Source organism: Bombus flavifrons, chromosome 5 (genome assembly GCF_040668555.2).
Source record: "Bombus flavifrons isolate JBK064 chromosome 5, iyBomFlav1_principal, whole genome shotgun sequence".
NCBI classification, from domain to species: Eukaryota; Metazoa; Arthropoda; class Insecta; order Hymenoptera; family Apidae; genus Bombus; species Bombus flavifrons.
The window spans coordinates 1,396,590-1,411,180 of NC_138446.1; the positions used below are offsets into that span (position 1 = coordinate 1,396,590).

General features: G+C 26.8%; 3 protein-coding genes across 6 annotated transcripts; all 3 read left to right on the forward strand.

The window, feature by feature from the left end:
* Window positions 1–77: 77 nt before the first annotated feature.
* mRpL30 (mitochondrial ribosomal protein L30) lies at window positions 78–915 on the forward strand. Its single transcript, XM_069113736.1, has 3 exons — window positions 78–217; window positions 333–459; window positions 550–915. The coding sequence occupies exons 1-3, from the start codon at window positions 108–110 to the stop codon at window positions 838–840; spliced, it is 528 nt and encodes a 175-aa protein (XP_068969837.1). The 5' UTR covers window positions 78–107; the 3' UTR covers window positions 841–915.
* Window positions 916–1,630: 715 nt separating this feature from the next.
* LOC138180161 (SUZ RNA-binding domain-containing) lies at window positions 1,631–5,155 on the forward strand. Of its 3 annotated transcripts, XM_069113739.1 has the most exons (5): window positions 1,631–1,938; window positions 2,323–2,386; window positions 2,705–2,775; window positions 4,234–4,423; window positions 4,487–5,155. In XM_069113739.1, the coding sequence occupies exons 2-5, from the start codon at window positions 2,375–2,377 to the stop codon at window positions 4,676–4,678; spliced, it is 465 nt and encodes a 154-aa protein (XP_068969840.1). In that variant the 5' UTR covers window positions 1,631–1,938; window positions 2,323–2,374; the 3' UTR covers window positions 4,679–5,155. The 3 variants fall into 3 exon arrangements, with proteins under 3 accessions (XP_068969840.1, XP_068969839.1, XP_068969841.1); XM_069113738.1 differs by lacking the exon at window positions 2,323–2,386 and having other exon boundaries at window positions 1,640–1,938; XM_069113740.1 differs by lacking the exons at window positions 1,631–1,938; window positions 2,323–2,386; window positions 2,705–2,775 and adding an exon at window positions 3,106–4,046.
* Window positions 5,156–5,775: 620 nt separating this feature from the next.
* Window positions 5,776–13,489, forward strand: LOC138180151 (late secretory pathway protein AVL9 homolog). 2 transcript variants are annotated; one of them, XM_069113713.1, is made up of 9 exons: window positions 5,776–6,182; window positions 6,419–6,616; window positions 7,731–7,959; window positions 8,087–8,276; window positions 8,363–8,894; window positions 8,972–9,106; window positions 9,186–9,574; window positions 9,650–9,738; window positions 12,227–13,489. In XM_069113713.1, exons 1-9 carry the CDS (start codon window positions 6,114–6,116, stop codon window positions 12,433–12,435), a joined length of 2,040 nt encoding a protein of 679 aa, XP_068969814.1. In that variant the 5' UTR covers window positions 5,776–6,113; the 3' UTR covers window positions 12,436–13,489. The 2 variants fall into 2 exon arrangements, with proteins under 2 accessions (XP_068969814.1, XP_068969815.1); XM_069113714.1 differs by lacking the exon at window positions 5,776–6,182 and adding an exon at window positions 7,268–7,421 and having other exon boundaries at window positions 6,475–6,616.
* The last annotated feature ends 1,102 nt before the right edge of the window (window positions 13,490–14,591 follow it).

Here is a 14,591-nt window from a genome sequence, read left to right on the forward strand (position 1 = left end):
CTGTGGTGATACGAAGTCTCGTAAGATGTCAGGTTTGTTCTGTACTTCACATGTTATAATTTTACCTAACATAACCTAATAATAATCGCAGTTTAGATTTGTAGAAAATGACGAGTCGTTTAAACATTTTATTAACATTTGTACGTGGTCATCGACAGTATTCAAAAGCATGGCTTAAAGATGCTGTCACATATGAGAAAATTAAATATTATCCAGTGTAAGAAAAAAGATTCTATTATGTTTTATATATATGAATATATTTTTTATCTATGAATACATCATGTTTTACTTGTGTTTATAAATTGTTGGTGAAAAATTATTTTTTGTTTCAGTAAAAAAGATCATGTAGATCCTCCAATTGTACCATCAAAAGTTTTGATGGTTCGCAGAGTAAAACCTTGGAAGGGCAATCCTTATTGGGAAAAAGATATACTTACAGATTTAGGATTTGAAGAGGACGTAATAAATTAAATTTAAATTTAAATTTTAACTCTAAATTGATTTATGGCTTTCTTCAACTTTGTTTGTGCTACATATCATTTTTTGCAGAAAACTGATCCAGTATTCGTAAAGAATACGCCAGAAATTTGTGCTCTGCTTTGGAGAGTAAAACATCTAGTAAAAATTGTCCCATTAAAATTACCCGAAAACTTACCAAATACAGTCGATGATTTAACGGAATATTATATACATGAAAATGGAACAGTTTACAATACTGGAAAACTTGACCCTGCACGTTACCAAGCCACCATGGAATTTAAGAATTGTACAAAAAAGATGAATCATTATACTATCCGGGAACAGCTAAGGCTAAAATGGATAAAAGGAATTCTTATATAATATAATAAATATCATATGTATAGGAAATAGAGAAACAGCCATTGAATAAATAATACACTTTATTTATATAGGCAATCATAACAGCGCTTAATATATATATTAATTTTTAAATAGTGTCCAAATTTCTTAAAAATGACTAAAAGTTTTTATGTCTTATAAATAATATTTTACTACTAATATTTTACAACCACATACGTTAGTAATTATGTATTATTATAAAAAATCTCATTGAAATCTATGTCCCTGCAAAATTTTGAAACTTATTTGCATATTATAAAGTAAAGAAAATAAGAAAATTATTACTCCTTGCCAAAAACCTTTATCATTTGATCATTTAAGAAATCAGGTAATGATCAAATATGATATTGATATGTTTCATATAAAAAATATTTTTAATCTTAATTTAATAAATTAAATAATTCTTTTTAGGGATTAAATATTTTCAGAACCAAAGTACTTATAAAATTTGTACAAATCTGCTATATTAATATTTGCAATAAAAATTATTGTTTCTTAAAAACAATAAACTATTTTAAATTTAATAATATATCAATAAATAAAAGTTTAATAATCAATATTATTATCAAATAGATTTTATTTATTTATATAAATTTTACAAAAAATTTTTAATTTGAATAAACATATTTATTTAGACATATTCTATAGATCTTGATTATTTAATTTTGTCTTTAATTTTGCCTTATTCTACCTTCTCAATATCATGTTTAAGTCTATTACCAATATCAATTAAAGTAAATTCATATTTATTAATTAATATTTATACATTACACGTATAAACTATTTTATAAACAATTTGGTGTAAGTACCCTGAACGTTGCGCCAAAAAAAAGTTTAGTCTAGGAAATATTTGATCCCTTTATTTGGCAAATATGACATAAGACAAATATTTTAATTTTTCTCTTACCATAAGATACATACATATGCCAATCTTATGCACATTTATACGTTCCTCGATTCGTGCGAACGTTGTTAACTTCTTCAAGGTGATTTATAAGAGTTAAAAATAAGTGTATAATTCGAAAAATGTCAGCGATGGATGACATTCTTGAAAGTTGGGAAGAAATTGAAGAATCAGAGGTGAATTGTTTTTTACGTAATATTTGAGATCGTGTTATTTAAACTTCATTTGATAATGAAATAATTATCTTAACCTATACTATGGCAGATGTACCTAAAATGTTAATTTTAAGTTCATTATTGTCAATAATACGAATTTGCATATTGCTACCACGAAAATAGATTATCTTTGCGAATTATATTTATATAACACTACTTACTGTTAAATAAATAAGTATCCATGTGGTTAATGATAATAGTGAAAATAAAAATGTATTTTACTTGAAAATATATATTTCTGGTTGAATTAAAGTATGTTACTTTCAAATACTGATATATCTATTAATTTTATAGATATGTAAAATGTAGAACATTAAATATTTTAGACTTCTATCTTCTAAATAGGTTATTACTGAAATATACATAGAACAAAAGCACTGATACAATACATGGTTCAATGCATAAGTTTGTAAGTATTGGAAAAATGTATTAAAGAATTTATATAGATCTTCATCCACAATATCTTCCTTATTTAAATATGAAAACAAAATTACACAAAGAAAGTAAATAACATATGATATATTCATAAAAGTATTACAAAAATCTAAATTCAAACGGAATACTTAAAAAATAAGACAATATTAATAGTTTAAATATTTGTACACTGAATTGCATATTGTGTTAATACTTTTGTTCAATACTGTTGTATCAAGTAACATTATTTTATTGAATACTTCTATATCTTAATAATAGTCAAATTAATTAAGTAATATTCAATAAATTTTAGGTGCTTGATAAAAAATTAGATGCCCTTCAGTTGAATGCAGTAGAAGCATTAGAAGAAATAGAATCTTCTAGGTAGGTTTAGAAACATCAAATATATATATGAAAATATATATAAGTTTAAAAAGAATATAAACCTGGAATTTAGAATTATCATGTGTTAAATATTGGGTTGAATGAAAAGTTATTGAATTTGCTGTAGAATATTGTTATAACATTATTATGTAATTCATTAGTCATTATCCTTTTATTTTTCATAACCTTATCTAATACATGTTCTATGCTTGAAGTTATATCTTGATTTATTCAGTTATTCTTTTGTTATAAAAATCATTAAAAAATGTTTCAAATTCATATTCGATACTTATTACTTTATAAGTTTCAGAAGGGCACTACAATTATATATACAATAAAGAACATTTGTGAAATGTATGGAGAATGTATTGTTAAGATTTGAACCTATCAAATATGATTTCAAAAATATCAATCAGGAGATGTTGATATATATGATGCACCATTATCGAAGAAACTAAAATTAATAAATAAAGATGATTTATAAATGACAAAGATTGTAAATAATCTTATATTAAGATTGTAAATAACCTTATAATGAAATTTTAATATGTTCCAAATATGTATTGTTGAAATGCTCCGTTGTTTTGGAATGATTATGAACTCTGTATATACTTTCTGTATTCGCTATGTGAAAGAAAAGAAAACAAAGTAAACTATGTAACAAAATATACATTGAAAATTCTACAGTAATGGAAATTATTTTTTCAATAGTCACATATAGCAAAAGGCAAATGATGTCATGATAATGCTTGAAAAAGATAGTACTACAAACCAATGGAAAACAAAACACTTGATCAGGAAATGCACACAGGAAATAATCTATTACAAATTTTTGTAAACAAATTAAAGACTTTGAGATAAGTTATTAATAATTGGCACAAATAAGTGAATACCTGGAGAAAAAGCACTGGAGAAGCAAGGGTTAATAGGAAATAAATCATGTTTTATTAATATACTTGTTTACATGTGATGAATTTAGAACTCAGAAAAAGAGTAAAAAGAATTAAGCTAGGAAATTATACTCCAATGCTCCATATTCATTAAACATAGTGTCATTCGATTGCCATTCATTCAGATTGTTGCAAAATCTAGGTGGGAAAGGAATGAGATTCTTATAGAGAAGGAATCAAAAAGTCTGAGAATATTAGGAGAACATAATAGAAAATATCAGAGATTATATCATTGATTGAACAATTCAATTTGTATAAAAATAATACAATGTTGTCTATAACAGAAAAAGTGGAAACTTTCCACTCAACCCAATATATAAAGTAATATATAATTCTACGGATAAAAAACTGCTAGCATGAAAGCACTAATATCATAAAAAGATATTTGCAATGCACAATTTTAATTTACAATTATTACTTAATTGCTTGATGTGAAGTATTACAAATGAAAAAATGTTAATAGTATAAAAATAGTTATAGCTTAATATATCATTTTGTAATGCCTTAGTTTCAAAACCAGTCACAATACGAGTACCAGAATGATAATGTTAGGGGAAGATGGTATGCGATCTCAATATGTACCTCCAAAGCCAACGGTAAAAATATTGAAAAGACCTACAAGAGATTCACAAGGTAGTGGTGATGGACCATTAGTAAATGGGGATAAACCAAAACAACCTATTAAATCTTTAAAACAGGTATATTTTCATTATTTTAACATGAAAAGTGTTACAAAAATTGTATAATTAAAAATTTTTTAGAGGGAACAAGAATACGCAGAAGCAAGGAAAAGAATTTTAGGTGAAGAGAAAAGTCCAGAGGAAAAATTAATGCAAGAAATAAATAAAATTCAACCAAAACCAATAACTCCGAGTAGCAGTGGGCTACCAAGTAATGTTCTTCGTATGCCTATTGGACCAGATGGAACACGGGGATTTAATGTACGCAGGTAGCGCGTCTTCCAGGGTTCAGTTCTTTCCACCCATCCTTTTCCTCCTCTTCCTTCACCTTAACATAGGGAAGAGAGGCAGCTATGAGGCTGATGGCAGAAAACAAACTAATCTTTCTGACCAAATATGAGCACAATGCTCTTACAATTTTGAATGGAGCATAATAAGAACTGTGCTGCAGGACACTGTTATAGACAGATTATATACATAAAAAGACCAAGGCTATAAATTGGCGAAGTTAAGTCATTATAGAACTGATAATATTTTTTGCTGGTATAATATCGCCAGTTTTGTTAATATCTACTATGTTTAACGAAATATTGAATATTGAATTAATTGAAATCTACAACTGTCATTCTAAAAACATTAAAACGAAATGTCTAATTGCAACATGGTATAAATTAAATTATTTTGCTTTTTACAATTGTACATGCTTTTCAAAATATTGAAACTAATTGTATAATAAAAGATTTCTCTTTATATCTCTCTTCGTTACACTTGAGTAGTTATTTGTTTTCTAATTATATACATATATATATATATATATATATATATATATATATATTATATATATTATATATAATATATATGATATATACATATATAATTTTATTTTTTTCCATTTTATAAATGGAGTGTTATTATAAACAGAAAACATGTAATTTTATAAATATATAATTTTCTAATTTTTAAATATATATTTTTATGAAACAATTAATTTTACCAGAAATTTTTCAGATATTTACTACACTTTTTATTACTTTTACCATGTAAAAAATTAATAAATATCAACAACACATAGTAATATTCATTACTGTCATATTGTCATACAGGGTAGCCCAGCTAAATGGGACCACCTAAATCTGCTTTATTTATTGTTGTATCACAAACTTATTAGGACAAAGGTATAGTATTTCAAGGTCCACATACTACATACGAGGCTGAAAATAGTTTTTACTCATGGTCACTTTTGTTTTTACAAGATTCCAAGGTCATTAGCATGTTTTTTTAATAGAATCTTATATTTATTCTTCAATATCTTTGTAGAGTGTGAAAAAATAAATTCAACGACCTCTATAACCACATCTTTCCCAACATATTATTTCAAGATATTTACGTCTGAAGTATGTAACATTTTCATGGATATTTCATAAAGTCGCGGGAGGCTTTACGGAGAGGTTATGTTTATATTAAAGCATTGTTGCCAGATTTATTTTCACTATGGTTTGTACCATGTTTGTACTTAAACTAAATTGTGAATAAATAGTGTAGTTGGTAGTCATGAAATTAATATGGTGGTTGAGAACGCGTGCTAAGTGTGGGTAGTTCGACTGATAACAGAAAAGTATATTTTTCTCATTTTAAATAAATAAATAAATTAATACGAAAAAAAATTCTGCATTACATATAAATTTTATGTAATACGCATTCTGAAAATATGGCAGAATCAGTTGGACCAATACTTCATGTAATTGTCGTTGGATTTCATCATAAAAAAGGATGTCAAGTAAGTCACTTGCTATTTTAGTTAAAAAGGCTTAGTAATCTTGTCTTTTGAGACACTGTATTATGTATTTTTTATGATAAAATTCTGTTTGGTGTATTGTAATGTTTAAATCTTGTCATCTTTTTATATGTAATATATTATAATCGTATTTTTACTAAATAATGTTCCAAAATTAATTAACTATAAACATTTTTACATTTATAATTTCTATAAATGGTATTATATGTTATTATTAGGTAGAGTATTCATTTCCTCCTTTGGTGTCTGGAGCTCCGAATGAATGTCCATTAGGTTGGAAATATTTACCAACCCTTGCTTTACCAGATGGATCTCATAATTATGACGAAGATACAGTTTACTTTCATTTACCTAGTTTGAATAATCCAAAACGTACAATATATGGTATTTCATGTTTTAGACAAATTCCTGTTGAGGTAACTAAAACATTAAATCTTTTATTTTCTATATGTCTTAAACTTGTTTTATTTTTTTGGTAGATTGCTCTGGTGGCAATCGCAAGTGCAGTAAAAATCTTAAATTGAAGCAAAAATGAGTTCCAATAGAGAATAATAACAACTGTAATAATATCTTTTTTTTTACAAGCTTAATAATGTTCAAACGTCAAACTTCAATATATTTTGTTGCATGTTGTGTAATTTTCGAGAAAAATAGTTTTGAAAATAAACCTTATGTAATTAAATACATCTGCAATATTATAATCAATTTTATGATGCTCATAGGAAAATTTATCAGTATATTTTATCAATATATTGCCTTTTACCAATATATATTTTTCTTTTATAAATATACAAAATCAGTCTTGTTCTGATTGGTAAAAGACAAATATATTGATAAAACGTACTTAATCAACCTTGATTTTATATATTTACATAGTATTTCAAAGTTACAAAAATATTTCGGAAACTCAATAATTCAGAAGATATCTACAAAATTTGTTAACATTTGATTTTGATATATTTAACTACCATTATATATATATATATATATAGATAGATATATGTTTTTCTTTAGTATTGGCAAATACTTTTAATATCAAAAAATTTAAGTAATTTCTTATTTTACAGTTCTCCAGATGAAATTTTGTTTTTAAAAGTTTGAGAAAAGCATCATTACATTTACTTAAACTCTCCCCTACAACATGTCAATTTCTTGCATGTGGTTCATTTGGAAGTTAGCATCACAATAAACCATTAAACATCATCTAATGTGCAAATTCAGGTAGGAGGCCAAACAATTCTATGGCTAATTGATGGTTATATATGTCAATATTGTTTATATATCAACTGCATTTTAAATGAATGTCTAAAGTTTGATTCCATAAAAAAGTATGCAGTAAAATATCTGTACTACAATATAAAATTTTAAGCTTTTTTTCTCGAAAATTATACAACTGATCAAAAGAGCTTTTCCTTACCTCCTCTTTTATAAAAGAACTACATTCTTGTCAATTATGTTGTGTATATTTGCTATACTGTGTATTTTTATATTATGAAAAATGATATTATTTAAACATTTATGTATTTTCAGAAATTAAAAAATCGTACATCTGATATAACAAGAGGTACAGTTCAAAAATCTGTGTGTGTATTAAGCACTTTACCATTATACGGTCATATTCAAGTAAAAATGGCACTGATAACACATGCATATTTTGAAGAAGGTGACTTTAGTAAAGTATCATTATTGGAAGATACTTATCATCACCTTAATTCTTGTATGAGTTGTGAGAGTCAAATACCACCACAAATCTTTGTTGGTAACTACTTTTTTCATTTTCAATTGTCAACAAGAATCATCAGAATCAAAATTATTTCATTCAAACATTTTCAATTCAAATGAAAGCTTGAATAAATATTTCATATTAAAAAAATTTGTATTTATAGGATTATCTGCAAGAGATTTTATATTGCAGTTTCGCCACAAAGTTCTTTTATTGTTTAAACTACTTCTACTAGAAAAAAAAATAGTTTTTTATCAATCACCAGTTCAACCATTATGCGCTACAATATTAACATTACTCTCATTGTATCCTGGCATGATAGAACATGGCTTACAACAAGCTGCATGTGTCAGGTAGTATATTTAACATGAAAAGAGAAAAGCACTACTTTCCTTTAATTATATTATTTTCATAAGTTATATTTCATTGTTTTTTTTAGACCATCCAGACCCATGTCTCCTATTCCTACATTTGATGAGGAAGAAATATCAATAAACAGCATTGATAACAATCTATCTTCTACAAATTGTGTCAAAGAAAGCATATCTGATAGAATGGCAGTGCATATTAACGGTAATTCAGATAGGAATTCATTATGCATAAACGATAATAAAGATATTGAAACTATGGAAGGTAAATGTATGGATGAATTTAAAAATATAACAGTACAAAAAAATAATAATGAAAATGAAAATTTAAATATGAAAGTTATTGAAGTTGAATCAGCACAAGAATGTACCAAATCTTATGCAGAAGAAAATAATTCTATATATTCTTCAAAGCCAAATGACAATATACACAGGGTACAGAGTATACATACAATTACATTAAGTACAACAGACACTGATAATACACTGCCACGTGATACAAGTAACGATGCACTTTCGGACGCACGTTTGACAAATAATATTACTCAAATTGCTCATATAAATCCGGAACTGTGTGGTTTACCCTTAAACATATTTACAAAGGTATGAGGATATAGATCAATAATCTATATTATATGTAAAATATGATAAATTGTTAATAATCTATTAATATGTTTAAGGGTTATCTATGTTTGCCATACCTGTCTTTACCATATTTAGATCTTTTGGCAGATATTAATGTCAGAGGATATATAGTGGGTGCAACAAATGTTTTATTTAAACAAAAAAAACAACTTATTGATGTATTAGTAGAGGTAAATTTTAAATGGAGTATTTTGTTTCGAAAGAAAAGTATAGTACTAGTGACAATCTGCTTTATTAAAACGTGTTAAGGTTGAAAATACGAGGATAGAAACAAGCGATCCAGAATTAAGAAGGCAATTACATCTTACAACTGAGGATCTGAGATTTGCGGATTACATAGTCAGACATGTAGCAGAGCCACGCAAAGATATATTTTTGGATGGTGTAGGATGGGAAGGTGGAGACGAATGGATTAGAACTCAATTTCGAGTTTACTTATTGAGCATGTTGAGAACATCTATGCAGCAAGATACTCGTCAGTCTGATCATTACAATTCTGCATTTATAGCTGCTTGGCGCTCGACGAATAACTATAAGATATGGAGTAATTGTAATAAACCAGAAATTAATAATATAGAACCAGGTCATCCATTTGCAGGACAATTATCAGTGCAAGATATGAAATTACGATTATCACAGTAAGTATCTAATAATCACGGTAATAAAAAATGGGATAATAAATATATAGAACTAAAGTAATACATTCATTCTAGTACAATGCAAAATACAGAAAGTGGTAGAAAATTAAATCAAGCAATGGCATCAACTGGAAGAGCGGTTGCAACAACTGGGAAAGCAGTAGGTAAGTCCATTTATCCATACAGATCTTTCCATTTAAGATAACAATAAGAAATATCTCCATATAATATAAGAATATATTTGAGGAAGAAATTGCGATCCTTTTTTATTTTTTTAAATAAAACTATATAAAAAGATTTACAAATTTTTACAAAATTTATCAAATGAGGGTTCAATAAATTTTATTATAATATGAAAAACTAAATTATTTATGTTTTATTAATAATCAACTCATAAATTTCTATAAGGTCATATTTACCATTACATAAGAATCTAAATTCGTAAAATTAAAAATATGCATTACTAGCAATGCTGATGGATAAATTGCAACATTTATTGTTGAACTAATAACTTATTAATCAACATAAAAATATGTCGACTTCGCGGTCATCAAACCTTTAAGATTTTTAAACATTTGATTTTTACCATTTCGATCTTTCTATAGCTAGAATTAACGAACGTTAGCGTATTTACTAGGGGCTGATCATAATGCATTATATTATTATTATAAATACATGTATAACTGAATTGATGGCAGTGATAGAATTACAGTATTTCTCAAGATAATTGTAGTAGCTATATTGATTATTATATATTCGTGCATTTACATTATTATAATACTATACAATGAAATAGTCAATGTTATGTTTAATATTCCTTTACAATTTAATAATTAAAATTATCTCGTTATTTCAATCTAAAGTAAAATTTCAAATTCTAACTAATGAAAACGCACGAATAGTACGACAGAATTCGATTCGATTGATGCAATCAAAACTGGCAGAAGAGTATCAGTCGAATTGCAAGGAACCTTGTGCATTAATTTCGAAGAAAAGGACTTCTTTTTTGTTTGCGTTTCAATTACATATTTAAAGAAAAGATATATCCGTAGTAATAAATTTTATTTCAACTTTTGCATAATGTATATTATGATTTATACTATACATATTATTTCTGTCTTATACATATATATTTCTTTTTCTTCCATGCTTTTGTCTATTCATTTCTGCATTTACTTTTTTAGTTTTTTTTATTCGTTTATTTCTTTTTGTTGTGTCTGTTTTTCTCCATTCGTAAGTCTCATTCTTCTTCTTCTCGTATCTTTACCTTAAACCTTCCTGGATTCTTAAATGAATTTGAAGCAATATAGGAATTGTTTATTTTTTAGTACTTTTAAGAACGTTAAACAATTTTCAGGACTAATTGGTTGCTATTGAAGACGTATACAAAATTTGTTAAAAACTTGTTAAGCCGTTAATAAATTTGCATGAGAAAGGTGATATAGCCTGCTTTCGGAAAGAAAAAGGTTATAAATGACTGTAAATTTATTTATACAATAACCTTCTTCCCTTTCCAATTTTTTATTTGTGAAAATAACTTAAGAAATAATATTCATATTATCAATGCTAGCAATGTAAAGATCTAGATTACATTAATCGTAAAGAAATTTCTCAAGAAATACTTCAAACCAGCCCCGTTTTCGATAATCACCGACCGGTACAAAAATATTATGATTTGCACATTAATCACAATTGCGATCAGTCTGATCTTAATAATTTCTAAGGATTATTAATATTTATACATTAAAATTGAGAGAAATGCTGTTTCTATTAAAACGTATTGAAATATTTGATTAAAACATTTCATTAACAAAAGTTATAATTTTCGCTGAATCATCGAAATTCCATTTCCAAGTCTCTGTAACAAAACATCGAATGGATGTCATGAAAACATTGTTAAAAGACAATGAATTCTTTTTTTAAATAAGTGTCTATCATTTATTTGCAAAGATTGATATTCTGCGAAATCTTTTATCATATGTAATGCGTCTACAATTCCAAAGAATATTAAATCCATCATTCACAACAAACCATGTTTATTTTTCAAGCAAGTTTTTTTTTTTAAGTTGAAAGAAAGAAAGAAGCCTTAGAAATTGAGTCTTTTACTACAATAGAGGTACGAGAGATACCGAAACCAGTATTTGATATCGCAGACTGCAGGCTCACATTAATATTGTAAAGTAAAAAATAAATAAAATTTAAATCCATACGAAATTGTAAAATCACAATTATAACTCAATGTTATTGCATGAAATGTGGCAAAGATTATTTTCAAGGCTGTCATCTTTTTTTAATGACCGCTTTGCAAGTTACCACTGCTATTAAAGGACATGACAAAAGTTACTGCATGAGACGATGACATCATCCGCATCTTCCAAAATGGAATGGAAAATATACGACATATGAATACTGAGAACAAACGATACATTTTTGAAATTCTTGAAACTCTCAACATTTGTCTGTAGAGATTGTAGCACTTGAATTATTAAATCATATTCATTATATATCTTTTGCGCCAATGGTTATAGGAAAAACCTGTTCAGAACCTGTTCACACAAGATGATACAACAGGAAAGAAATTCCTCTCAGGATCATTTTTTGAGAAATCTCAATTCTTCAGATAAATTAAAAGATAGTTGTCTTATTTGTTAGGTGGTGCACTGTCACAAGCTAAAGGAGCTTTCTCTAACTGGTGGAGTACATTAACGACAGTTCAACCAGTAGAGGAAGGAAAGGCTGCTGACAATCAAACCTCAACCATACATCAAACACTTACAAATATAACTAATAAAACTGCTGTTGAAAACGAAGAAATTAATGTATCTACTAGTAATACAAATTTCGGGATGGTTGCGGATTAATACGAAACGATATACAAATTCCAGTTATTTGTTAAAATGATTATGAAGCTAACATTTTTTTCGAAACGCACAAGGAATCATCTCGAAGTGACTATTAAAAATTAATAGTAAGAGTTTGTATTTTCTTTAACAGAAGTCATCCACATTTAGTAGACATAGAGAAATAGTGAAAATAGACAAATTCGGTAATAAAATCTGAGAAAGGCCATTTTTTCTTAATAATATATAGAAAATTATTACATTTTCATTAACTTCACTCGTTAAACACTCATCCACAGCTGAAGAAAAAGTTAATACGCGTGAATTAACTTCCAAAATATAAAACTCGTACGCGTAAGAATTTTATAGTTCACTTCGGGATGACCCTTTGCTAGATGAAAAAGTCTGAGATCGGAGCCTCCATATCTAATCGACAGGAGTAACATGAGGAATCATCGAGGGTGCCTTAGCGGAGTTGTATAGGTTGCAGTTGGCTAGCCGATAAAGTACGAATGAGGCGGGTTCGACTTTTGCTGTCAGGACTCTCATTTTTTCTCGACTCCTACAAGAGTGATAGTACATCTACTATCTCTAAATAAATATGGTAGAATAAAAGTAATTTATTCATACTATGCAAATAGCATGTATGTAAAACAGAGAAGTTAGATACTTCTCAGAAATAGATCATGTAAGAAAAAGTATAAATTACAAACCACATAGTATAAGTACTTGTAATAAAATTTTGAATAATAGAATGTATCAATGTGATAAATATGCTGAAGAAAGGTATAATGTATATTTTTATGTTAATATTTCGTTTTATTAGCTCGTTAATTATTTTCTTCCCGTGATTGTTGTGATCTTTCTAATCGAGTAATAGTGACCTTATTAAATAAATATAAATTATTTTGCAACAATATTTATTTTTATTCATGCGGTAAGATATATTTTATTGACAAGTACCTGGACCTTTATTTCGTGTGTGTATGCGTGTGTAGTAATATATAAGAGAGAGAGACAAAATGGAAGAAAGTATTTAAATATCCAATTGAAACCGATACTATTTCAATAATATTATAATTATGACATTATTTTAGAATATTTCAATACACATTATATTTTTCTTCTTTTTTTCGGAAGGCAGACCACATTTTATTTAATAGTAACTAGCTTCAGAGATAATAACATGGAGAAATTAAAATAAGGTGCTCTGTACATATATTTTATACTTTTTACGCAGATTACCATCTTTGTTTTAAAATATAAAAAGTTTTATTTAATTTTAAGTATAAAACGTTAGAAATTACAAAATATACAAAATATAAAACGCGCGTTAATCTTATACATCTTATTAAACTAGAAAAACCAAGATATGTGTAATAGTTGTAATCTTTTTCTATGCAAAAATGTTTAAACAATTTAATGATTTTTATAATCTCGAAACCAAAAACAGTAATGTATTATTTATAATATACTGCTGTATCTGTATAAATTATATACGGAATATAAAAAACCTAAATTCCACGCTTATAACAAATATATAGAATATTTATATTATGTTAGATTAATAGATAAGCAGTCAACAATGTATGTATTTAAGTAAGATAGGAAATTCATTAGAAATCTGTTTCATTAACTAATTATACCACAATATTTTAACAAATTAATTCAAGCGTTTAAAATAATTTTTTACAATTAGAAATATTTGCCAATTGAGTTTAAATAGTAATAGCGAGGTATAAAATATTTAAGTAAAACTGCATTGCCTGTTAGTAAACTTCATATAATTATAAATATTCATTGCAATTTTGTTACAGAAGTTACAAAAGGTTATTGATGATGGATGTATGTACGCAAATTGGTTATAACGATAAGTAAATTGGAAATTGTGAGATTTTGTTTATAATTATCAGAATTTCGCATTAACACAGAAATATGATAAACAAAAATAATTACTTTTATTTATGTATACGTGCCAAATTTCCTGGCACAACGTTTAAAATTTGTAATAGGAAAAAAGTGAGTTATGCGAGATTGATTAGTATAAGAAATCTTTTTTGTATGTATGTATTTGGCTTTCACATTATAAAACTGTATTGTACTAGTCACCGCATGTATGAGTGTATGTATGTATTATGTGTTACACGCATAATATGGCAAAATCTATTGTATTTTAC

Excerpts from the sequence above, each read along its gene's own strand:
- mRpL30 (XM_069113736.1), top strand. The coding sequence starts at position 108 with ATGACGAGTCGTTTAAACATTTTATTAACATTTGTACGTGGTCATCGA. Across the intron at positions 218-332 it reads AAAATTAAATATTATCCAGT|TAAAAAAGATCATGTAGATC; the intron begins GTAAGAAAAAAG and ends TTTTTGTTTCAG. Across the intron at positions 460-549 it reads ATTTAGGATTTGAAGAGGAC|AAAACTGATCCAGTATTCGT; the intron begins GTAATAAATTAA and ends CATTTTTTGCAG.
- LOC138180161 (XM_069113738.1), top strand. The coding sequence starts at position 1,885 with ATGTCAGCGATGGATGACATTCTTGAAAGTTGGGAAGAAATTGAAGAA. Across the intron at positions 2,776-4,233 it reads GAAGAAATAGAATCTTCTAG|TTTCAAAACCAGTCACAATA; the intron begins GTAGGTTTAGAA and ends GTAATGCCTTAG. Across the intron at positions 4,424-4,486 it reads CTATTAAATCTTTAAAACAG|AGGGAACAAGAATACGCAGA; the intron begins GTATATTTTCAT and ends AAAATTTTTTAG.
- LOC138180151 (XM_069113713.1), top strand. The coding sequence starts at position 6,114 with ATGGCAGAATCAGTTGGACCAATACTTCATGTAATTGTCGTTGGATTT. Across the intron at positions 8,277-8,362 it reads CAACAAGCTGCATGTGTCAG|ACCATCCAGACCCATGTCTC; the intron begins GTAGTATATTTA and ends TGTTTTTTTTAG. Across the intron at positions 8,895-8,971 it reads CCTTAAACATATTTACAAAG|GGTTATCTATGTTTGCCATA; the intron begins GTATGAGGATAT and ends AATATGTTTAAG.